Source organism: Elephas maximus, chromosome 24 (assembly GCF_024166365.1).
Source record: "Elephas maximus indicus isolate mEleMax1 chromosome 24, mEleMax1 primary haplotype, whole genome shotgun sequence".
NCBI lineage: Eukaryota > Metazoa > Chordata > Mammalia > Proboscidea > Elephantidae > Elephas > Elephas maximus.
In genome coordinates, this window is record NC_064842.1 from 49,352,448 (window position 1) to 49,378,924 (window position 26,477).

At 40.1% G+C, this 26,477-nt stretch overlaps 1 protein-coding gene across 5 annotated transcripts in view; it reads left to right on the top strand.

Moving 5' to 3' along the window:
- Positions 1–11,283: 11,283 nt before the first annotated feature.
- Positions 11,284–26,477, top strand: part of HMCN1 (hemicentin 1) — a 551,288-nt gene continuing 536,094 nt past the window's right edge. For all 5 annotated transcript variants that reach the window (XM_049868532.1, XM_049868536.1, XM_049868533.1 and 2 more), the window contains exon 1: positions 11,284–11,554. In XM_049868532.1, the coding sequence (XP_049724489.1) occupies positions 11,287–11,554 (268 nt within the window). In that variant the 5' untranslated portion in view covers positions 11,284–11,286. The remainder of the gene's footprint in view (positions 11,555–26,477) is intronic.

Genomic DNA, 26,477 nt, shown 5'->3' on the forward strand with positions numbered 1-26,477 from the left:
TGGGCCTCAGTTTTCTGTCTGTAAATGAAGGCTCTGGAGTAGAAAAATGATCTTTAAAACCCTGTCTAGCTTTTGAATGGGGATAAAGGAACAGAAAAGACTACGTATGTGAGTGTTGCCTGGGCCCTGACTTAATGGGGCAGCTGTGACCTGTGAGAGAGGAGAGAGGTTTGAGAAGCATCCTGAGGGCTCATTGAAGGTAGGTTTTAATTTATTCAACATTTTTCAAAAAGTGAAACTGAGGTATTCTTGGCTCGGTCTCTCTTCCCCTTTATGTCTTCAGTTAAGCTTTTCAAAACTCTTCCCCAAATAGTATGACTGTAGCCTACAGGGTCTCTCTTGGTCTTTCTTTTGGGAAAGGAGTAGATAGCTGAGGTCCTTATAGAGAAAATCATGATTTAAAAGCAAACCAGAATTATAGCCAGTCCTCGAGAACCTGCGCAGTGGCTGACCCAAAAGGGAGGCTCCCTTTGGACAAGCTGCAGGACTCATGTTGCCTTGTGTCCTCTCCGACTTTACTATGAGCCAGTTGTCTGTTCCTTACTCACCATATTTCCCGTTCCATTGCCGACAATGGGAATTTTGTCTTACACAAGGAGTAGAGATTAGACCCCAGTGTTCTCCCTACCTTCTGGCTGTCCCCTTTGGTGACCACATATTTAATGAAAATATAATAATAAAAGACGAATGTTACATTCTCCAAAGTGCTCCATGACATTGTTATTCTGTGCTTTCTTCTCCTGACATTAGCACCAAAGGAGAAAAAGAATGTAAACATCTGTTTTATATAAGCCAATTAGATTTATAACTTGATTAGTACAAAAGAATATTTGATAAGATTAATTCTCCAGTTACGACATGATGGCTCTCTGTCCTTTTATTGTCTTTTCAAGGAAATAGAAGAAAAAAATCTAAATTTTTGTTTTTTTTTTTTAGTTTCATAATTCACCAGTTGCAACCATTATAAAAAAAAAATAGTTGATGCAAAAATACTCTACTTTTAATTCGATTGTAAGAGCATGTTACTTACCCTGTAGAAATGTGCTAAAATAAACATAAAATAACCCCGGGTCTCATTTTGGGAAGGATCATTGAGCCTTTGTGGCACAATGGCTAAGCACTGGACACTAACCAAAAGGTTGGCAGTTCAGACCCACCAGCAGCTCTGTGGGAAAAAAGGCTCCTGTAAAGATTAAGCCTAGGAAGCGCTAAGGAGCAGTTCTACTGTGTCCTGTAGGGTTGCTATGAGTCAGAATCGACTCGACGACACACAGCAACATTGAGGATGACATCAAACCATTTAGTGATTTGCAGGAGGCAGCTTACTGTAAAGCAAGTATATACTGGTTTATATATATATTATATATACTGCTTTATAGCATTCATCTTCAGAAAATGTTTTTTTTTTTTTTTTTCACATCAGTGTTTTTCATAAGGCCCAGTGTGGTGAATGCTTCAAGTTAGGTTATACTGATTGAAATACTTCATCAGCGAGCAGAGGTTTATCTTCTGGGCAGGTAGAAGAATTTCAAGAAAGAAAACTAAATTGGAAGCAAAGTTCTGGTATCAACTTTGCTATCAAAGTTCTGGACTATTTTTTTTTTTTTTTAAAGATTCGCCTTCCTGTATGCCTAGTTTTTTACTCCCAAATATAACATTAATGATGAGAATCTACGTCAAAGGACCTTTGAGACCTAATGTGGTGATTGTTATCATGAAACTGGAAATGTGCCATAACAGGCTCCATGTGTAACTAATCTCCAGAAACTACTCCCTTCTCCACTTCTGTCCCCTCCTAGGTCCTTCCTGGAGGAATCCCGGTCTCAGAGAGATCCAGGACAAATATCAGCTCCTGGTAAAAAGTAAGAGCAGTTCTTTTACTTTTTCCTCTTCTCTGTTTTTGCCCCCAGAGCCTGTGATGAGCGTTTCTGGTTTGTGCTTGTTTGGAGCTATCTATGCAGTAATTTTCATAAAAAAAGCAAATAAAAATTACCAAACAATTTTGATACTGAATACACCATCTCTCCTTGGCTTATCCACTGCTATTATTTTAGTTCATGCCCATAACTTATAGCCAGAGGGCAGCATTGCAAAGCAGTTAAGAGCACAGGCCTTGCAGATTGACAGGGTTCAAGTCCTGACTCTGGTGCTCACTACCTTAGGCAAACTGCTTAGACGCTCTACATCTCAATTTCCTTATCTGTAAAATGAAGAAAATAACAGCACCTCTCTCAAGGGAATTTTCTGAGAACAAAGTGAGTTAATGCATTTAAAGCATTTTAAAACAAAATGTGGTGCCAAACCAAAACCATATCTGAGTCAATTCCGACTCACAGTGACCCTATAGCGACCCTGTAAGGACAGAGTAGAACTCTCCTGTAGAGCTTCCAAGGAGCGCCTGGTGGATTCGAACTGCTAACCTTTTGGTTAGCAGCCATAGCTTTTAACCACTACACCACCAGAGTTTCCAAATGTGGCACTTACGTGGTCAATACATGAAGGATGTTGTTAATATTGCTGCAACCGACTCCTATTTCTGTCCTTTTCCCTAATTTATTCCCTCTCTCACTCCTTGTCTGAGTGATTTTTCTAAAGTATAAATCTAATGTTCTTGTTCTTCAGCTTAAAGTCTTTCAGTGTCTGTATGTTGCTTCAGGATATAATCCAAGCCCTCACGGCTGGTACAGAAGGCTGCTAATGGGCTGATGCTGGGCTCCCTTTCTCATCATTTCTCCAGTCTAACTATATGTTCAATTCTACCAGTAGAATACGTCCACTCTTCCCTTGCCTGAGGCCAGGTAAATTTCTATACATTCAGTGTTTACTTGATAGATGCCACATTTCTGAGACCCTTTTTCTGAGAAAAATTTGGTTTTGTTTGCTCCCTTAGAACACTGGGTTCTGTCTTTCAGAGCATTATTATATTGTTTGCTCCTCCCTGTGAGACTGTAAGGGCCTTGAAGACAGAGACTGAATTTTCTGTCTCTAGAATTTAGCATAATCCCTGCATAAATAATAGATGTTCCATAAATTTCTTGAGGAATGAATAAGTCAATGATTGAGTACAGTTATGACTTCAGAGACAGGAGATCTGGGCTTAGAGTATTAACTATGCCATTTTCAGACTTTAATATTTTTATCTGTCAAATAAGAGGCAATATTGAATAATACCAAAGAACTCTGGATTAACCTTTAACATGTTGCCGTCAAGTTGATTCTGACTCATAGCTAACACATAGGACAGAGTAGAACTGCCCCATAGAGTTTCCAAGGAGCGCCTGGTGGATTGAAATTGCTGACCTTTTGGTTAGCAGGCATAGCTCTTAACCACTACACCACCAGGGTTTCCAAAGACTCATAGTGAACCTATAGGACAGAGTAGTAACCACTATGCCACCAGGGTTTCAAACTTTGGATTAGGCCAGTTTATCGGATGCCTCATATTCACCACTTGAGATCCTTTTAACCTCACCTGACTTAGCACCCAAGCTCCAGCCAGCTTTGCAGAGGTGCAACCTGACAGTATCTTGCCTCAGGCATCTCCTTTGTGGATCTTGCCTCTGTTGTGAGCTTGTCTGTTGATGCCTTGGAGCAGGATGCTAATGAAACCAGCTCAGCACCCATGTATGTGGGACCCATGAGTGTGGGATTGTTTAAGTCCCATGGGGTAACCTTTGACCAATGGGCATGGGAGCCAATGGGTAGGTAGTTTCCTCTTTGCCTCACCCACTCTCATCTTCCCTCCATCAACAGTATACAGATACCTTATATAAGGTTCTTCAGACAGCTCCACTGTATTGGGTAACCAATGGATTATAGCAGAGGTCAGCTTGATAATGCACCCTTACACTGGCTCTGCCTTTGTTCATGCTTCATTCTCCCACTCTTGTGCCTGAACCCTGGGATCACACCCCAGGCATTCAGCTCAGGCTCTGCTTTCTGGGGAACCTGGGCTAAGACCATTGGAGAATGTTACAACTAAAATGAATGTTCAGAATGATCTGCTTGTGAGTGACAGAACTGAAAAAATTGTTGGCTAAAGTAAAACTATATTTACAGACCGGTATTCCTTCCAACCTTACAGAGGCTGTTTTTAATAACAAAAGCAGGAAAAGGGCTAGAATTTATAGTTATTCCCAAGCAAAACTGTGGCTTAAGTGTCATTGTCCATTGTGTCCATGTCTCCCTACCCCCATCATATGCCCTCCTCCCTTCCTATCTCAGTCACTTTCTCCCAATTCACATTCTTGTGGTTCTTGGTGGCCTGCTGTCAAAATCTTCCTTCAGGGACTCAATTATTCTAAAGTATAAACAAGATTTCTGTCCTAGGGATTACGTTTTCCCAAGAGATCTGCATTTCAGCAGAGGTCAAACATTATTGAAAATAAATGAGGGAGCACATGTTGGTCGTGCCCATGTCTCGAGTCATGTAATCACCTATTACATGACACTGTAGCAGACAGAGGCATATGAGGTTATGGAAAATATATATAATCTACATATATACACACTAAGTAAAAATACCATTGAGTTGATTCTGACTCGTAACAATCCTATAAGACAGGGTAGAACTGTCCCATAGGGTTTCCAAGGAGCAGCTGGTGGATTTGAACTGCCGACCTTTTGGTTAGCAGCTACGCTCCTAACCAGTGTGCCACCAGGGCTCCAAAAAAAAAAAAACAAAAAAAACTTTAGTGGTATTAATTTTTTTTTTTTTTTAGGTTACCCATCTTGCCCTACCTCAATGCCCTGTGGACATTAAACACATTCCTAGTTGCTACCACCACTTAGATTTCAGGATAGTAGTGAAGCTCCAAAAGACCTTCTATAAACAAAGAGCCTCTCTAGTTATCTATCTCCTTCAATGCCTTGTGTCCCCAGTGCATATGCACATGGTACAACTTTTCAAAGCTGTATCCTGAAACAAACATAATGACAAAAATAATGCTTAGCTTTCACTGAGTTCTTACTGCATTACCAGGTACTACGCTAAATGCATTAAAAGCATTACTTCCTTTACCCTTTAGATAAAGGACAACGATTTCAGAGAGATGGGGAACAAATGAGGCAAATCCTACAAAATTTTCAGGTAATGAAAATGGTATATGGAGAAGCTAGGTGGAGCCTAGCAGACTGCTGAGGTAAAGCGGAGGAGCGCAAAGCCCAGGGAGCCCAACGCAGCTAGAGTTTGCAGGAGAGAATACCAGAGTGAATTATGTAGAGGGAACTCCAGAGATCTGAAGAGGGTTTCCCTTGAGTATTCAGTTGAGCACTGATCAGCACATGCGTGTGAGAAAACTATCCAAGGCACAGGAAAGAACCACTTGAAAGGATTAAAGGTAACAGTACTTGGTGCTCACACAGGGCTAAGAATAGTGCCTCCAGACTGGAAAACCTCATGAATCACAAGATATTGAGTAAAATACACAGATGGATCTTTTCTCAGTAATGGGGAATAATTAGCCCTAGTCTGAGCACTGCTTTGGTCTTACCTAGTAAATTTGAAAAACAAAAAAACAAATCCTCAAAGAATTAAACTGTTTCCCAATAACTTAACTCTGTCCCAGAACAAAGCTGATAATATGTATAGATAGGTCAACAGATAGCTATTGTCAAGTCGACTCCGACTCATGGCAACCTACGTACAACAAAACAAAATATTGCCTGGCCCTGTATCATTCTCATGATCACTGGCATGTTCAAGTCCATCGTTGTGGCTGTTTTGCCAGTTCATCTCACCAAGGGTCTCCCTTGCCCTAGCTGGCCCTCTGCTTCACCAAATATTATACCCTTGTCCAGCCATTGATCTCTCCTGATGACCTGTTCAAAATAAGTGAGTCAGACAATGTTCTGTTGTGATCCACAGGATTTTCACTGGCAAATTTTTGGAAGTAGATTTCCATGACTTTATCCTTAGTCTTAAAAAATATTTGGTACCAAAAAAGTAAAATTCAGAATGTCTGACATCCAGTCAAAGATTCCCAGGCATGAAGAGAAGTAAGAAAATATGACCCATAACGAAAAAAACTGATCAACTGAAACTGATCTAGAACTAATACAGAATTTAGAATTAGCAAAGATATTAAACTAGTTATCATAACTATAGTCTATTTATTCATACACTTAAAAAGATAAATGGAAGATGTAAAAAAATGAAAATTGATCTTTTCAATATCAAAACTACAATGTCTGAAGTGAAAAATACATTGAGTAGGAGCAACAGCAAATTAGTCTTTGGAGAGAAGAGATAAGTAAATTTGAAGAAATAGTGATGGGTGCTATAAAAAATGAAACACAGTGAGAAAAGAAAATAATAACTAAAAAAATGAATAAAGCATTGCTGATCTGTGAAACAACTCTAACTGGCCTCATATTTGTATAATTGGTGTCTCCAAAGGAAAGGGAACTGGAGAAAGAAAAAATATTTGACGAAATAATGGCCAAAAAAAACCCCAAATTTGGTGAAAACTCGCAGATCCGAGAATCTCAACAACCCCCAAGGGCAAGAAACAGGAGGGAAACTACACTAAGGCACAACATAAAGAAATTGCTCAAAATGGCGATAAAAATTAAAATACTCTAAAAGCATCCAGAGAAGAAAGACATGGTACATATACACAAAACCAAACCAAACTCATTGCTAATGAGTCTATTCTAACTCACAGCGACCCTATAGGACAGGGTAGAACTGCCCCATGGGGTTTCCAAGGAGTGGGTGGTGGATTCGAGCTGCTGACCGTTTGGTTAGCAGCCATAGCTCACCATAGCTCTTAACCACTGTGCCACTAGGAACAAATATAAAGGTGATATTGGAAACAGTTCAAGTAAAAAGACAGTGGAGTAGCATCTTTAAAGTACTGAAATTAAAAAATAAGGTCAACCTAGAATTCTGTGTCTGTCTTGGAAGAAGTATAGCTACAATGCTTCTTAGAAGCAAGGATGGTGAGACTTTGTTTCGCTTACTTTGGACATTTTATCAGAAGAAACCAGTCCCTGGAGAAGGACATTATGCAAAGGGTCGGCAAAAAAGAGGAAGACCCTCAACAAGGCTGTGCAACAATGGGCTCAAACATGGCAATGATTGCAAGGATGGTGTAGGACTGGGCAATATTTCCTTCTGTTATACATAAGGTAGCTATGAGTTGGAATCGACTTGATGGCATCTAACAACAACAACAACAGAATTCTGCACTCAGCAAAAATATCTTTCAAAAACAAAGGTGAAAGGAAATTTTTTCAAACATACAATAGCTGTAAGAATTTGTCACCAGTAGACCTGCACTGCAGGAAATGTTAAGGCAAGCCCTTTAGGGGGAATGAAAATGTATCAGATGAAAATCTGAATCTACACAAAGAATGAACAACAACAGAAATGATGACTAAATGAGTAAACATGTTAATATTTTTCTTTTTATTTGAATCACTTCAAAAGATAATTTACTATTTAAACAAAAAATAACACCAATGTAGTATGAAGTTTAAAATACAGTATGTATAAAACGGATAACAATAATAGCAAAAAGGTTGGAAGGGCCGAAACGGAAGTATAGTTCTTATACCATGCATGAAGTGATGGAGGCTGTGATTAGGGATACTATGAACCTTAAACCCAAACCAAATCCACTGCTGTTAAGTGGATTCCAACTCATGGTGATCTCCTATGTTACTGAGTGGAACTGCTCCGTAGGGTTTTCTTGGCTGCAACATTTATGGGAGCAGATCACCAGCCTTTCTTCTGTGCTGCTGCTGGGTGGGTTCAAACCACCAACCTTTAGGTTAGTAGCTGAATGCAAACCACTTGCACCACCAAGGGTCCTTATAAACTCTAAAACAATCACTAAAATAACAAAGAAGTTTAACTAATCAACAAAATAAAGATTAAATGAATCATAAAAAAATCTAGTTATTCCAAAAGAAGTCAGGGAAAAAAAAAAAAAAGGGAGAAAGAGAACAAAGAACAGATGGCACAAATAGAAACCAAATAGCAAGATGATAGATTTAAATCCAACTGTATCAATAATCCCACTGAATATTAATTGTCTAAATGCCTGAGTTGAAAGACAGAGTCTGTCAGATTAGATAAAAAAGCATGACCCAACTCTATGGTGACGACAAGAAACACACTTTAAATATGAAGATACAAGTAGGCTAAAAGTGAAAGGGTAGAAAATGATATTTCATGCTAAACCAAAAGAAATCTGGAGTTACTATATTACTATCAGACAACATATATTCCAGAGCAAAAAATATTACCAGGAATGATGGTGTCAAATAATCAGAAAACATAATAATCCTGAATATTTACACATATAATAACAGAGCTTCAAAATGCATGAAGCAAAATATTATAGAACCCCAAGGAGAAATGGACAAATTCACATTTATTGTCAGAGATTTCAATACCATTCTCTCAATAACTGACAGAATACCCATTGCCGTCAAATCTATTTTGACTCATAGCAAGCCTATGGGACAGAGTAGAACCGCCCCACAGCGTTTCCAAGGACCACCTGGTGGATTTGAACTGCTGACCTTTTGGTGAGCAGCCATAGTTCACTGTAGCTCTCAACCACTATGCCACCAGGGCTCTTAACTGATAGAAGAAGTAGGGAGAAATCAGTAAAGACATAGAAGATTCAAACAACACTATCAAACAATCTGTTGCAAAAGGCCTCTTTAAAGTGTTAAAAAGCAAATATGTCACTTTGAGGACTAAGGCGCACCTGACCCGAGCTATGATATCTTCAATGGCCTTATATGCGTTTGAAAGCTGGACCAAATAAGAAAGACCAAAGAAGAACTGATGGCTTTGCATTACGGTGTTGGCAAAGAATATTGAATATACCATGGACTGCCAGAAGAATGAACAAGTCTGTCTTGGAAGAAGTACAGCCAGAGTGCTCCTTAGAAGCAAGAATGTTAAGGCTTTGTCTCATGTACTTTGGACATGTTATCAGGAGGGACCAGTCCCTGGAAAAGGACATCGTGCTTGGTACGGTAGAGAGTCAGCAAAAAAGAGGAAGACCCTCAATTAGATGGATTGACACAGTGGCTGCTGGACTGGCGCTGTTTCATTCTGCTGTACAAAAGGTCACAATGAGTCAGAAATGACTTGATGGCACCTAACAACAACAACAGCTACAATCAAACAACTTGACCTAATTGACATTTATAGAGGATTTCACCCAACAACATTCTTTTCAGGATCATTTAATCCTTATTAGGCAGCTACTACTATTATCCCTATTTTGCAGATGAATAAATGAAGTTGCAAAGAAGTTACATAACTTGCTGAATTTTTTTACTAAGCGTCATTGCTGGGCTTTGTACCCAGGTTCTCTTAATCACTAGACTCTACAGACTCCCTTGAGCACCTGGAATAGCTCAGGTCTCAGTGAAAGCTCTATGACTTAGAATGAAATTCCTTTTAAATAAACAAAGGAATAGACTACTCAGACAGGATTCTCTAAATACTCCTTGGAAAGAAAGTTATGTTCCCCCTTTGTGCTCATATTCCCACTCAATTCAAACGGCCTGCCTGCTTCCTTTAAGTGACATGACTTATAGGTATCATAAACTCAGGTCCCACAGCCGCTGCGACTGAAAGTGAAGACAGTTGCCAGCAATATAAGGCTCATGGGAGCTAGCTCTTCCTCAGGCTGTGTCTGTGTCAGATGGGTGGTCTAATATACATTCTGAACATGAATCAAGACATCTTTGTTTTCCCGTCTTTAAATGCCCGGATCCAGGGAACAACTCTTTTTCCAGGAAGGAAATATATTTTTATTAAAATGAAGCGAAGAATCCTTAACTTATAGTTGACTTTCTTTGCCTGCCTCTTATCTCTATTATTAATACTATAATTTATATAGTAATTACAGCACGGAAAAACTTTGTAATGTTTTCCAGGGTGAGGTTTCCTTACTTATTGGCAAGAAAATGCCATAGAGGGGAACACCTTTTTTATGGGCCTTTGGCTGTGACTTGCCACAGGGCTGTCCGTGGCAGGAAAGGTGAAATGGGGGATATTCTGCCTCATCGTGCTGAAGGGAGGGTTCAAACTGCTCAGCAAACAGGAATCTTGCTAATAAAATTTAAAGAAAATTCAGTTTTCCCTTTAATATGAATTCACAAATTCATTACCATGAACATTATTAATGTTATTATGAATTCTCATCTTTTTTCCCATTTTCATCGCTGTTTTTCTTAGTCTTTTTCAACTCCTTATCCTTTCAGCTGGGCTTCCATCCTGTATTCGCATCCAGCTTCCTTCTCTTCTGTCATCTTTCCCTATTACAATCAGTGACTCCCCAGTTCCTGCTGTCTCTCATTTCCCTCAAACAGCCCTTTCCTTTTCCTCTGGCTCCTTGCACATCCAGCTCTCTCCTCCCTCCCTTTCCCTCAGCTTCACAATCCCTGAGGAGATCAAAGACAGTGCGGCTGCGGCCCAGCCCAGAGAAATTTCCAGCTCCCCCTCCTGGCTGGGCTGAGTTGTGGGCTGTGGGACCGAGGCTGGGCTGCGGCGTCCTGGCTTCTGGGGGGGCATTATGGAAGAGGCGTCTGAAGCAGCGTTGTACACATCAGAAAAAGAAAATTCCCTTTGTGCTAGTTTGTGTGGTGTCCCTCAGTCTGGGTCTTCGCCACACATTCTTGAAAGGCATTGTTTACACTAGGGTTTTGTAAGTTAGAAAGAGTGCCGGGTGGAGTGCAGCCGACACTGTGAGCGCTTTGCGGGTACAGAATTGACCCTAAAAACAGTGGAGAAAGGAGTTATCTTCAAGGGAGGGGGGGTCTAGAGCAAAGGAAGGGGGATTGCAGCTGGCCAATCAGGAGGCGAGGCCGAGCCAGGACTCCCCTCCTTGCTCCTGAGCTGCAGCAGCGGAAAGTTGGGAGCCCCAGTCGCTACCCAGCCCGGAGCGCGGCGGCGGCGGCGGCGGCGGCAGCGGCGGCGAGGGCAGCCCGACTCCGGCCGCAGGGCTCACGGCTGCCCCCGGGGCATGGACGCGGCGCCTGTCTCACACCCTCCGACGCGCCACCCAGCGCCCGCGGGCGGAGAGCAGTCCAGAGGCACCGGAGGAAGCAGCGTCTAGACAAAAGCTGCCGCATCTCTGCTCCGCGCAGCCCCAAGAGGAGTTGGTGCTTGGACACATCTGATTCCCAGCTCCAGACTTTGTTGCTAGTTCAAAGAGATTTCAAGAGTCTAATTAATGAGTTGCTCCGAGAGGAAACCCTCTGCCTATTGTTGAGGAGGGCTAAGCACAGTTCTTAGGCGCCCAGGGGGGAAAAATGATTTCCTGGGAAACTGTCCACACGGTATTCCTGTTTTCTCTTCTTTATTCTTCCCTAGCTCAAGATGCAAGCCCCCAGTCGGAGGGCAGGGCTGAGGAAATTCCCGAGGGGGCCTCGACGTTAGCTTTTGTGTTTGATGTGACTGGTTCTATGTATGATGATTTAGTTCAAGTTATCGAAGGGGCTTCTAAAATTTTGGAGACGTCTTTGAAAAGACCCAAGAGACCTCTTTTCAACTTTGCCTTGGTGCCTTTCCATGATCCAGGTAAGGGAAATATTTATTCTTTGTATTTGTTATTTCTCAGGATTACATGATTTCTAATGCTATGAAATTGTTCTAGTATCAGAAAGTTTCAAAATCATTTTTTACAAAATGTGTAACCGAATACAGCTGGAACAAAGAATTGCTCTGGCATCTGGGTTTGCTCTCTGATACCTACTCAAGTTTTAGTCTTGGAGTAAGATGGCTTGTTCAGGCAGCTTGTACAGTGCCCCCCTCCCTTACGAAAACCAGAACTAAGAGTCGTAAGCAACCACATCAAAATGAGACTTAATTGATTTTTTTCAACTTAGAGCTGAAACATACTTAATTAAAAAAGACAGACTTGGACATGGGTACTCAGCAGCAGTTCTCTAACAGCTTCACTTCCAGGTTGAAAATGCACTGTTGGGATAACTCACGTAAGAGGGGGAAAGAAAAACCTGTTGTGTGAGACACAGGGAAGCTTGTAAGTAATAACTACTAGTAGAATTGAAGGATGAAGATAAAAGAGAGAAGCCATTCATTTCCTAACTGCATCTGTTCATCTTTGCACCAAGTCATCATTAGTTAGGTTCACACATGGGTATAAACATAATGTCTGTGTCTCATCCAGCAGAAATGCATTTAGAAATGTCTGCGTGCTTTAAAGGTAGTTGAAGCAAAATGACTCTATTTCTGCCCTACAGCCATGAGTTTCAGCTACTCCACTGTAATTTGACCCTATTTACTTTTTTCAGTTTCTCTTTAAAGTGGCACCTCTGTGTGAGGCTCACAGGAGCCCTCATTGTCATCATGGAGGGCAGCCTGGCGGGGGGGGGGGTGGGGGGGGTGCTGTGTAACATCCACCTGAGTTTCGTTAGCAGGCGTTGCTGCTGCCTAGTTGAAGAAATAAAGCAGTGGTTTCTAAAAATTCCTCCCCCACCGTTCTCCTACATTTTTCCTGCTTTGAAATTTTCTCTGTTCTCTAGAAGGCCTTGACACAACCTCTTCACAAATGCCTGCTGTTGAGAATGTCGAATTCTTTCCTTGTGTGTTTGGCAAACATGTATGAATTCAAATTATTGCTAGGTATTAAATGTGGCAGGCTTCAGCTGTCTCAGAAAATGTCACTGGGAGAAATTTGGAGGGAAATAGAAGCTTCTGCGATTTCCATGTTCTTCAAAGGATAGAAATAACATATCCTGTTCTTTTGGGATATATATATGTATATATATACACACACTTGTATGTACATATACACACTTGTATGTACATATGCCCGCACTTATGTATATAGTATATGTATATACTTGTGAATATGTATACACACATATATATACTTATGTATGTATGTATACATTTAGTTTCTACACTAATTAAATATGGAATGTTTTTCATATTTGAATAAAGAGTTGAATGGCCATTTGCTGTGTTTACTGTTTTACCAAACACCTCATGTGTTTATGATGTTTTAATTCATTAAATGGCAATTGTGGTGCAGTTCAGGGTTCTTATTATTTCAGAGTAGCCTAAATATGTTTCTTCTATATGGATGAATCTGAAGTTGGCTTAAAAATAAAGTAAAATTGTTTTCTGTAATTAACACCACAAATTGCTTTTCTCAAAGAAAAAAAAAATCTTGTGAAATTATGTTGCTGCAAACAGAACACAGAAATTGGCTCAAGTCTTAAATGGAAACTGGACCATCATGGTATTTTGAGGTGATACGAAAGATTATTTGAGTAAATTGTATGGTTGTGTGCCCCTTCCAATTGTTACCAAATGAGAAATTTTGCACATTGCAGGAATTGACTTTCCTATAGTTTAGCAATCATAGTTCAAAGTGGGGGAAACTTGGCATGTTAATAACAGATGACTAATAGTGTTTTTTTGAGTTAAATTATATGAGAACATGATTTACTTAAATTGGTTCCACAAAATTAATTGTATGTATAGTTCAGTAAAAATATTAATTGTTTTTCCATTGTGACTCCAAATAGAGACAAGTGACCAAAGGTTTATGTTATCTAAGACTATCTTTAAAATCTTTTTGATGATGAAGAAGGAAGTAGAAGGTAAAACACTATTAACTTTAAGCTTAGTCTTCTAATTCACTCTAATAGACTGTATTATCTTTGTGTGAATCTGAGACATTCTCTCTCTCTGACTTTGTGTGTATTTGTGTGTGAAATCATTAAGAGTTTCTGATTCATTTGTAGTTCTGATTGATCATCAGGTTGGAATGATAGAAAGGGCCTTGCATGGGGATTGGCTCTTTCACTGTTTAGAGAAGTGAATTTACTTTTCTGAATTTCGGTTTCCTCAACTATAAGAGAATTGGATTTGAAAATCTGTAAGGTCAGTCTTACTGCAAACGTTTTACGACTCCATGCTTTTACCTTTTTTTTTTTTTCATAGCCCCTGACATAAATTCCTGTGGTTGGGTGATACGACTGACACTTAAAAAAGTATGCGGGATTTAATATAATAATTATAATAGTAACCTTGAAAACTTTCAGCTTTTCAAAGCCTTTGATAACTATTATCACATTTAGCTAGATGAAATAATGGAAAAGATTTGGGGCATAGTCTAAGGCTTTTGACAAAAACCTTTGGACTTCTGCATTAGGATTTGGGGCAAGGTATACGTTTGGAGGTGAGGATTAGGATAAAAATTAAAACACACATGAAATACAGACTAGAGAAGGAAGAACATTTAAAAAAGTGGCAATGAGGTGATGAAATCATTGAGTATGTGCATGTAGGAAATGCAGTGTCATAGGACCCACAGTGTACCCACATCAGGAGAAGGTGCGGAAGAAGATCAGGAGTCATGGGAAGTCAGGCCAACCTTTGATTAAGAGCGTGGCTGCTAACCAAAAGCTCAGTAGTTCGAATCCACCAGCCATTCCTTGAAAACCCTTTGGGGCACTTATACTCTGTCCTATAGAGAGTCGCTATGAGTCGGAATCGACTCAACAGCAGTGGATTTGGTTTGATGCTTAAGATGGGTTTTCTACTTCCATAATCACATTTAACGTAGTAATTTTTACTGTGCTTTTTACAACATTCAAAATGGATTACTGTCTTCCTCAGAACACAGTTTAGGAAGGGCTGATGGACTATGTTTGGCTATGGCCCTTTTCCTCCCTCAGTCTCTCATTTCCTCTTCTCTCTGTAAACAGGTACAAGAGATGGAAGGAAGGAGAATGGGGCAGTGTGTTTAACAGGTTGCTTTATATAAAGAAAATTTCTTTCTCCCCTTTCACAATTATGTTCCCACTTTTTTCCCAGGATATCTTATGCCAATTTTCATATACTTACTCATTCACTCTCCTACTCGCTCGCTTGCTCACTCACTCACTCACTCGCTCAGCTGCTCAATCACTCATATGTTTCAGGCATCATTTTAGGTACTGAGGATACAAAAGGTAATAGCCCCTGCCCTCATGGAGCTTACATTTTGTTAGGGGGAGCTAGGTGGTAAAGAAAATAATGAACACATACCTATAGTATATCCAATGTTGGTAATTGCTATGGAAAAAAGTAAAAAACAGGAAAAAGGCAGAGGGAGTTTGGGGTGGGTTGAAAGTGTTGAAATGTTAATTATGGTGGTCAGGGAAACCCCCAGTTGAAAAGGACAGGTTTCAACAAGGACCTAAAGGAGGTAGGGAGGGAGCAATAAGGGTATTTGCGGAAAGACTGTTGCAGTCAGAGGAACCATGAATGAAAAGCTTTCATGACAAAAGCATCCCCACATGTCCAAAGAACAGTGAAAAGACCAGTGTTGCTGGAGCACAGTGAGTGATTAGGGAGAAGTTAAGAAGTGAAGTCAGAGAAATGACGGGGCCAGACATGAAAGGGCTTGTAGACCACTGTGACTTTGACTTTTACTCTGCGTGAGATGGGAGTCACAAAAGGGTTTGGAGGAGGGCAGTGACATGATCTGATTTATGCATTCACGTGATCATTCTGACTCCTGCTTGAGAATAGTCTTAAGTGGGGCAAGGGCATAAACAGGGAGAATAGCTAGGAGACTATTGTAGTGATTCAGGCAGAGGTTGATGGTATATCTTGGGCCAAGTTTGTAGCTCTGGAAATTTTGAGAAATAGCTGGAGTCTGTGTATAGTTTGAAGATAAAACCAAAAAGGTATGCTCATGGACTGGATGTAAGGCATAAAAAAAAAAAAAAACAAGGAAACAAACAAAAAAACCAGATGACGAGGTAGGTTCTGACTTATGCAAGTATGGAATGGCCATTTACTAAGATGAAAAATGAGGGAGAAGCAGGTTTGGGGAGGGAAAATGAAGCTTTTATTTTTGCATATGTTTAAGTTTGAGCTGCCTTTTGGCATCCAAGTGGAGATAATAAGAAGGCAATTGAATATATGAGATTTGAGTTCAAGGGGTGAATTCTGGGCAAGAGGTGTAACTTAGAGATTGAAAGGCATGTATGTAGATGGTATTTAAGTCTGTGAGATTCGATGGAACCACTAACACGCTGATTATGCAGTGAGAATAGAAGGGGGTCTGAGGACCGAGCCCCAGGACAGTCCAGTGTTGAGTAGTCAGAGAGATGGGGATGAGCCAGCAGAGAAGCCTGAGAAATTGAAGTCAGGGAGGCAGGAGGAGAGCATATTGTCCTAGAAGCCATGAGAAGAAAGTGTTTCAAGAAAGATGGACTCATCAGTCAATTAAGAGAAGGACTGAGAATTGGCTATTGGAGTTAGCAGTGCGGAAGTCACTTGTGGCTCAACAAGAGCAGCTTCAGTGAAAGGATGGAAGCAAAAGCCTGTTTGCACTGAATTCAAAAGAGAATGGGAAAAGAGGTTTTGGAAATCTTTGTAACTCTGTTGCTGTGTCCAGCTACTGGAACAGTTGTTCCTGAGGCATCCGTAGAATCTAGTTTTGATAAATGTTTTAACTGGTATTTGATAAAATGCAAACGTAATGTAGTAGAAAGAACAGCCAGTTGGAAACAGAAGACTAGAAGCTACTTGTCATCAAAGTGAAAAATTCAACCTTGCCAGACCTCTGTTTCTCCAGCTATAAAAGTAGTGCATTGGTAGGTTATTACCAAAGTCCATGATTTTAATTATCATAATATAATTAAACGCAAATGAACTGCAAAGAGATTCAAAATAGAAGGACTTGATTCATTGGGAGAAATACCACCATTACATGCCTCTATGTTTAAGAGCTTCATTGTAATAAAACCTATGAATCCTCAAGGATTTTCTCTGTATGGTGCAGTACTTCTTTTTTAAAAAAGTGTCTCTTAGAATATTTTTCTGAGCAATAGATAATTTACCTGAAATCATAATGTACAGAAAGATTTTTATAAGGAAAATGTTGCACATTCAGGCCCTGAAAACAGATACAAATTTATATGAACTGAACTTCACTTTGAAATGTTTTCAGCTTCAGGATGTATAGAAAAAAGACCAAGAAACTGTTCATTTCCTTTTGCCTCCATCCTACAGAGAAACAATTTTTCATAAGAAAAAGGATTGGTCTTTTAGATGCAAGAGAAATCTAACTGGAGAAAATGCACTAAAACTAAAGAGTGAGGTATTTTGATTGGACAATGATAACCTTTGTTTCCCAGAATGATAAAATATTTTAAGCTGAGAGGGTGAATCCTATATCACTGGATGTTTTCTGAGGATATGTAGAGATGTTTTGCTTTGCACAATAAAAACATTCTGCTGAAGTACAAAGATCAAATTTGGGTAAATTAAATAAATTAAATGTAGTAAGAGTATTTCCCATTTAACAGAATCCTTTATGACTCTCATCGAATGAAGTTTTCATTTTGTTTTTTGTTTGCAAGTTGTAAATCAGAATTTGTCTTTTTTATGGTTCTTTAGTTAAACGGACAGTGATTATTCTAGATGGCCTATCCTGAACTTTATAACTCTGCTTACTTATCTTTCTCCCCGACTACACATTAAGCTCCTTGGGCAGGGACTGGTGCATTCCCTTTACAGACCTGGCACACAGTAGGACTCCAGAAATGTTTCAGGCATGAATGAATGAGTTAGTGAAGAAATGTTGGAGACAGGTGGTTTCTCTGGAAATTTTAATCTTGCCTTTTTAATCTGTGACCTTACTTTTTGAAATCAAATCAACAATAAGAGTAATAAAGCTAAAAAAAACAAAACAAAACAAAACCCAGTGCCATCGAGTCGATTCCGACTCATAGCGACAACATAATAATTTTCTAATTTGGCCTTTTGAATATGAAATGGAAGAATCTTTGTGACCCAGATAAGTGCCCGAGCCTTGGGAAGTCATTGAATGTTTGTATAGCTGGTGATTTTGTGAGGGCTTTGTATACAGTCTGGAATATCTCAGTTGTATGCTGTAAGGCAGTCTGCCCACCTCCCAATTTTGACTAGACTGCTGAAGGAACTGTCACAAGTGAGCTAATTTCCAAGGAGCGCTGTGGAAACAAAGGATCCATATTGTTTTGGTGAATCTGCTACAGGGATCCTCAACCTTCGTTTTGTATTTTCTGGTAATCCGCATGAAGATTTCCCCATTTCTGTGGAGAATAGGAAAAAATTAAAAGTGGACTTGTGTTTGCGATACCACCTTTCCTCACCTTAGTGATGTGCTCAGATTAAATAAAATAATACACGTGAAACATTTTTTAAAAGTTCTGTAGAATGACTGGTGTTGCTCTTACTTGTTGAATGACTCAAATTTGTCAACACAAATTGAAAAATACTGGAGGGAAGCCAGTTAGCAAGGAAAATAGAAGAGCATTTATGCAATAAGACTAAAAAATTAAATAGAAAAAATTATCTACTTGTATAACTTGGCCATTAGTACACCTACAGGCAAAGGACAATCCAAACCAGATCAATTTTAGCACCATTCTAATATATGCAGTGTTTAAAAAGCATGTATCCTTTGCTACATTGTCCCCTTTAGCCCCAGGCCACTGCTCGGTAATTGAGAAATCAACCCAAACAAAACCAAACCATTGCCCTCAAGTTGATTCCGACTCATAGCAACCCTATAGGGTAGAGTAGAACTGCCCCATAGGATTTCCAAGGAACAGCTGGTGGGTTTGAACTGCCAACCTTTTGGTTAGCAGGAGAACTCTTAACCGGGTGCCACCAGGGCTCCTGAGAAACCAACAGGGGAATCTAAAGACTGACAGATAAGCCATTATATTCATTCATTCATTCATTCACTCACTGACTTCTTACTCTTTGTCAGAGACTATGCTAGGTATTCTTGGTTCAAAGACAATGAGGCACAGGTTACAAGAAGCTGACCATCTATAGGAGAAGGGCAAGAATGATGACAATGTAATATACCACGATAAATGTTATAGTGGAAAGAAGCACAGGATGCTGTGTGTGCCTTGAACAGTGCACCTGATCTCAAATTCAAGAGGGCGATGGTTTGCAAAGATTTCCTAGAAGTGTACTTTGAGAAAAGTGCAGGAGTAAAAGCAGTTTAACCAAGGCAGTAAGGAGTTAGGATTTCACCCTGAGTGCTGTGGGAAACCTTGGAGGATTATAAGTTATGAGTGTCATGATTGGGTTTGCATCTCTTGAATGGATTGGAGCAAAGCAGTCCAGGGGACTCAGTTGAAATCTGAGGTCATTGCAGCAATTCAGGGGAGAAATTTTGAGATAACTAGAGGAGAGCAATTTCTGAGCTATTAAAAAGATTCAATGGGTTGGACTTGGCCCTAAGAACTTAGAAAAAAGGGAAATACAATTGTCTTCTGTAAATTAATACATGAAATTGACATAGAATGGAAGAGAAAAGATGTCCAAAGTTAGCTTTAAGGAACAGCATTATCCACAGGCCAGTAAGCCTTGATAGTAAGCTCTTTATATATTGTCTAACATAAAGTAACAACCAAAAGTGTGGTGGGATCAGCAATGAAAAAGAGTCACAGAGGCAGACTTCAGCGCTGGCACAACCAAGTTCTGTCTAGGGCTCAGGGTATTTATTCATTCTATGCTACCCATTAGGAATATGTCAACTGTGGTGATGGACTGTTTATCCTTGTAAGTATATTATGATGTCATTGCATATTTAGATCATACTGTTAACTCTCCTTGTTCTGGTTACATGTTCACAAAACAGCCTTCTGATAATTTAACCTCTTGTACTTTTCTTACGGGGAGAAAATGCTCTGGTTAGGCCGACACATACATCAGGTTCAGTTATATAACTCGTATTTTGGCATTGCAGTTCTATAGATTATTCTCTTTTGTTTAGAATATTCTGACAGAGTCAAGTTAAAGTTTCTGAGTTGGTAAGTCTGAGAGCCAGAACTTGACTGATGGTGAATTTATCAAAGAAAGTGTTCCCCTATGTGAATCTGTTTGGGTGGCCTGTCAGTATCCAGGTATCATTCCTCAGAATTTCCAACTGTCGGTGTTAGGATGAATATTGCCAAATAGCTGTCTGTCCACTTGAAACTTATATAGATGACAGCTAAAGCAATCAGAATACATGAGATCATCCAAGGAGAGTGTGTAAACTGAGAAAAGAAAGGAGACAAGATAGAACTCCCAAGAACACAAGCATTTAAAAGACAATTAGAAGAAGAGAAGTCCATAAAGAATTCTGGAAAAGAGGGTCCAGGTAAATAGGAAGAGAAACAGGAATGAGCAGTGTTCGGGAATCTAAAAAGTTATTTGTTGTAAGCAAGAGACATGGCCAACTCTGTTCATTTATAGTTACTGAAAATAAAGAGTAGACAATATTGAGCTAAAAAAGGAGAGTTTTATTGGAGGTGTGGGACCAGAAAGCCGAAATGATGAGTAAGAAAATGGAACTAGTAAGTGCAGTATGTTTCCTTCATGAAACATAACTTAGTAGTTAATAACACAGGCTCTAGAATCCAATGCTTGGGTTGGAAACCTGGCTCTACCAGCTACTTGCTGTATGATTTTAACTTCTCTGTGCTTCATTTTCACTAAAGTAATATTATTACTTTATAAGGTTGATGTGTGGATTGACTGAAATAATAGATGCCCAAAGCTTTATATGATCCCTTGCACAAAGTAAAGTTCTTAATAAACTTTAGTTATTGGGACTTTGAATACTTGTTTTCAAGATGGGAAAGAGGAGCGAGTGGTGAATCACCAATGAGAGTCAGTACAGGAGAAGAGATTGAAAATGGCAAAGAGAATAGATAATTTATGGAACAAGGACTTGGAGGAAACAAGAGGGGATGGGATGCAAAGAATAGAGACTGGTTGTAGGCAGGTGAAGACCTCTGACCACTGTGATAGGGGAGAAGTGGGTCATAGATGGGCATGGCCATGGACAAGGTGATAGGTGGGGATGCAGGCTGTTGGGTGACTTCTTTTCTAATGAAAACCTGTCTTTTCTCTAAGAAACAGAAAGGAGGGTCATTAAATGAGAGGACAGAAGAGATGAAAGGGTAAGAAGTTTTAGATCAATGGTGGAGTTTTGGAGAAAGAAGCTGATTATGGTCATGTAGAAGGATTTCCAAGATGAGTTGTGGTTCAGAAAATGAATTTGGGATGCCTAAATACTGTCTAGCTAGCTCTGTGATTTTCCCTAGAAGCCCTCAGCATCCTGGGTATAACTTCTGATGTTGACAGTTGGTTTGATCCAGGACAGGGATTTTGTTGAGCAGGTGTGACTGTAGAGATAGGATATGGTTGAGACCCAAATGGCTCACTATTTTCTCACCTTCCACCCCCCACCCCCACATTTGTTCCTTCCATTAACTAACAGGAACCCTGGTGGCACAGTAGTTAAGAGCTACCTACATCTGCTAACCAAGAAGTTGGCAGTTTGAATCTACTAGTCACTCCGTGGAAACCCTATGGGGCAGTTCTACTCTGTCCTAAAGGGTCATTACGAGTCGGAATCGACTCAAAGGCAATGGGTTTGGGTTTTTTTTTTTTTTTTTTGAGGAGCATACTGATGAGAGAGATTGAAGCGATGACAGATGATGGGGTCAAATTTCAATGTACTAGACTGACAGAGTTGGGATTTTGGGTGTGAATGACAGTATGAAAAGAAGTTGAGATTATAGTAAGAATAGCCGAAGTGATCCATCATAGGATTTCGCCTGGGTAGAGGAAGAAGTTAAACCAGGATGCAAATTGTAGGATTGAGGAGATCAAGGCACTTGAGGTTGTACAGTTGAACATGAATGTTTAAAGTAACTCAGGTAATATCAGGATTTAGAATGTCAAGAAAGACGATGAGTCTGGCATCAAATTTTTATTTAATAAGAATTATTGAGAAGTCACCAGGTGGCAGTTCACCACGATGAAGAGGCTTAGAGGGTGTCATAGATGGCATGCACCTCAAAATGGCAGGTGTTTTCTCAGGAAGGTAGAGAAGTAACGGACTGAAGGTGAATAAAACCTACCTCCTGACTCTGGTGAACGTGGGGTGGTGGAGAACGAGCAGATCCTATTGGGAATGGCTGTGGGAGAGGTGGTGTCATGAAGGGAGAACCTTGTTTCAGTTAGAGTGGGAGGTAGAAGGAGCTTCCTGTGGGATGATGGTTTATGAGGGCAAAGGGTGGTGAAAGAATAGAACAGGAGGGAGGAAACAGAGGATGAGAGTAAGAGAGAAGAATGAGTGGTTTGCACAGATGACGGTGATGTAAAACAGGGTGGAATATGCTGGTTGCAGGGTTCTAACTGAGGGTGTATTGTAAATGTGAGATACTGGTTCAGGCCCTGGGAGAGTTGGAGCCTAATGAAGTCAGCTGCTATTTCCAAGAAGAGTTGTGGTTTAGAAGATGAATTTTTAATGCCTGAACACTGTCTAACTGTGTGATTTTTTTCCTAGATGCTCTCAGCATCCTGGATGTAATTTCTGAGGTTGACCATTGGTTTGATCCAGGACAGCAATTTTGAGTGCAGTATGGGTGACAGGGACCCCTGAACAAACACCTCATCTCACATGTCTTACTGACAATGGCTTAGTATCATACTTTTATCTCTAATAGATAACAGCTACCATATTATTTTTTGTCACTGCTATAGATCTAGGTACATTAAGTCTGTTGTTGTTGTTGTTGTTAGGTGCCGTCGAGTCGGTTCCAACTCATAGCGACCCTATGCACAACAGAACGAAACACTGCCTGGTCCTGCGCCATCCTTACAATCGTTGTTAAGCTTGAGCTTATTGTTACAGCCACTGTGTCAATCAACCTCGTTGAGGGTCTTCCTCTTTTCCACTGACCCTGTACTCTGCCAAGCATGATGTCCTTCTCCAGGGACTGATCCTTCCTGACAACATGTCCAAAGTATGTAAGACGCAGTCTCGCCATCCTTGCCTCTAAGGAGCATTCTGGCCGCACTTCTTCCAAGACAGATTTGTTCGTTCTTTTGGCAGTCCATGGTATATTCAGTGTTCTTCGCCAACACCACAATTCAAAGGCGTCAACTCTTCTTCGGTCTTTCTTATTCATTGTGCAGCTTTCACATGCATATGATGTGATTGAAAATACCATGGTTTGGGTCAGGTGCACCTTAGTCTTCAGGGTGACATCTTTGCTCTTCAACACTTTGAAGAGGTCCTTTGCAGCAGATTTGCCCAATGCAATGTGTCTTTTGATTTCTTGACTGCTGCTTCCATGGCTGTTGATTGTGGATCCAAGTAAAACGAAATCCTTGACAACTTCAATGTTTTCTCCGTCTATCATGATGTTGCTCATAGGTCCAGTTGTGAGGATTTTTGTTTTCTTTATGTTGAGGTGCAGTCCATACTGAAGGCTGTGGTCTTTGATCTTCATCAGTAAGTGCTTCAAGTCCTCTTCACTTTCAGCAAGCAAGGTTGTGTCTTCTGCATAACACAGGTTGTTAATGAGCCTTCCTCCAATCCTGATGCTCCATTCTTCTTCATATAGTCCAGCTTCTCATATTATTTGCTCAGGGTACAGGTTGAATAGGTATGGTGAAAGAATACAACCCTGACGCACACCTTTCCTGACATTAAACCAATCAGTATGCCCCTTGTTCTGTCTGAATAACTGCCTCTTGATCTATGTAAAGGTTCCTCCTGAGCTTACAATTAAGTGGTCTGGAATTCCCATTCTTCACAGTGTTATCCATAGTTTGTTATGATCCACACAGTCGAATGCCTTTGCATAGTCCATAAAACACAGGTAAACATCCTTCTGGTATTCTCTGCTTTCAGCCAGGATCCATCTGACATCAGCAATGATATCCCTGGTTCCACGTCCTCTTCTGAAACTGGCCTGAATTTCTGGCAGTTCCTTGTCAATATACTGCTACAGCTGTTTTTGAGTGATCTTCAGCAAAATTTTGCTTGCATGTGATATTAATGATATTGTTCTATAATTCCCACATTCGGTTGGATCACCTTTCTTGGGAATAGGCATAAATATGGATCTCTTCCAGTCAGTTGGCCAGGAAGCTGTCTTCCATATTTCTTGGCATAGACGAGTGAGCACTTCCAGCGCTGCTCTGTTTGTTGCAACATCTCAATTGATACTCCATGAATTCCTGGAGCCTTGTTTTTTGCCAATGCCTTCGGAGCAGCTTGGACTTCTTCCTTCAGCACCATCGGTTCCTGACCATATGCCGCCTCTTGAAATGGTTGAATATCGACAAATTCTTTTGGTATAATGACTCTGTGTATTCATTCCATCTTCTTTTGATGCTTCCTGCATCGTTTAATATTTTCCCCATGGAATCCTTCACTATTGCAACTCAAGCCTTGAATTTTTTCTTCAGTTCTTTCAGCTTGAGAAACGGCGAGTGTGTTCTTTCCTTTTGGTTTTCCATCTCCAGCTCTTTGCACATGTCATTATAATACTTTACTTTGTCTTCTTGAGAGGCCCTTTGAAGTCTTCTGTTCAGTTCTTTTACTCCATCAAGTCTTCCTTTTGCTTTAGCTGCTCGACGTTCAAGAGCAAGTTTCAGAGTCTCCTCTGACATCCATCTTGATCTTTCTTTCCTGTCTTTTCAGTGACCTCTTGCTTTCTTCATGGATGATGGCCTTCATGTCATTCCACAACTCGTCTGGTCTTCGGTCACTAGTGTTCAATGCATCACATCTGTTCTTGAGATGGTCTCTAAATTCAGGTGGGATATACTCAAGGTCATATTTTGGCTCTCGTGGACTTGCTTGTGTGTTGCTGTGATGCTGGAAGCTATGCCACCGGTATTCAGATACCAGCAGGGTCACCCATGGAGGACAGGTTTCAGCTGAGCTTCCAGACTAAGACAGACTAGGAAGAAGGACCCGGCAGTCTACTTCTGAAAAGCATTAGCCAGTGAAAACCTTATGAATAGCAGCAGAATGTTGTCTGATATAGTGCTGGAAGATGAGCCCCCCCCAGGTTGGAAGGCACTCAAAAGATGACTGGGGAAGTGCTGCCTCCTCAAAGTAGAGTCAACCTTAATGACATGGATGGAGTAAAGCTTTCGGGACCTTCATTTGCTGATGTGGCATGACTCAAAATGAGAAGAAACAGCTGCAAACATCCATTAATAATCGGAACCTGGAATGTACGAAGTATGACTCTAGAAAAATTGGAAATTGTCAAAAATGAATTGGAATGCATAAACATCAATATCCTAGGCATTAGTGAGCTGAAAAATGGACTGGTATTGGCCATTTTGAGTCGGACAATCATAGTCTACTATGCTGGGAGTGACAACTTGAAGAGGAATGGTGTTGCATTCATCATCAAAAAGAATGTTTCAACATCTATCCTGAAGTACAACGCTGTCAGTGATAGGATAATATCCATACAGCTACAAAAAAGACCAGTTAATACGACTATTATTCAAATTTACCCACCAATCACTAGGGCCAAAGATGAAGAAATAGAAGATTTTTATCAGCTGCTGCAGTCTGAAATTGATCGGACATGCAATCAAGATGCATTGATAATTACTGGCAATTGGAATGCAAAAGTTGGGAACAAGGAAGAAAGATAAGTAGTTGGAAAATATGGCCTTGGTGACGGAGACAATGCCAGAGATCGAATGATATAATTTTGCAAGACCAACGACTTCTTCATAGCAAATACCTTCTTTCACCAACATAAATGGCAACTATGCACATGGACCTCACCAGATGGAACACATGGAAATCAAATTGACTACATCTGTGGAAAGAGACGATGGAGAAGCTCAATATCATCAGTCATATGAATTACGTCTGTGGTAGATATGAAGTTCTTGGGTGGTACAAAAGCTTAACGTGGTCAGCTGCTAACGGAAAGGCTGGAAGTTTGAATCCATGCAAATGTACCTTGGAAGAAAGTCTTGGTGACCTACTTTGGAAAAATCAGCCATTGAAAACGCTGTGGAGCACAGTTCTACTCTATACACGAGGCCACATGCGTTGTAGTCTACTCAATGGCAACTGTTTTTTTTTTTTAAATAGTGGGTACATTGATACCTAGATTTAGAATGGCAAGGAGGACAGTGAGTTATGAGCTGAGCTAGACACGTTATATGCTTTATCTCATTTAAACCTCAAAATAACTCCAAATGGCAGATGCTATCTATATTTTACACATGAGGCAACCGAGGCTTATATTATATGCACTCTCACAAAATGTTCAAAATGTCCCGAAAATGAATAGCTTTCCAATTAGCATGTTTGAAGTTTCCAAAAAAAAGTAAGTTACTTTTTTTTACCTTCTTTGGTTTTGATGCATGTGTGAGGTTGAGGAGATGTGTCTAAGAAGGCAGGGCGAAGGGACTACTCAGCAATTAATATTAAAACAAAACCAAAACTCTTTGCGTCTTTTATTAGCTAGTTTCAGTTTATTTTGGAAATTTCTGATCAAAATTTTAAAACAGAGTTTTATTGTCTCTGAGCTCTGATACCTTTTTGAAGAGGAACATGGTTCTCAGTGGGAGCTATGGAGAGAGGCATTATTGTGTTTGGGGAGATAGTTAAGTCCTTGAAATAGTTTGAATTTAAAGAAAT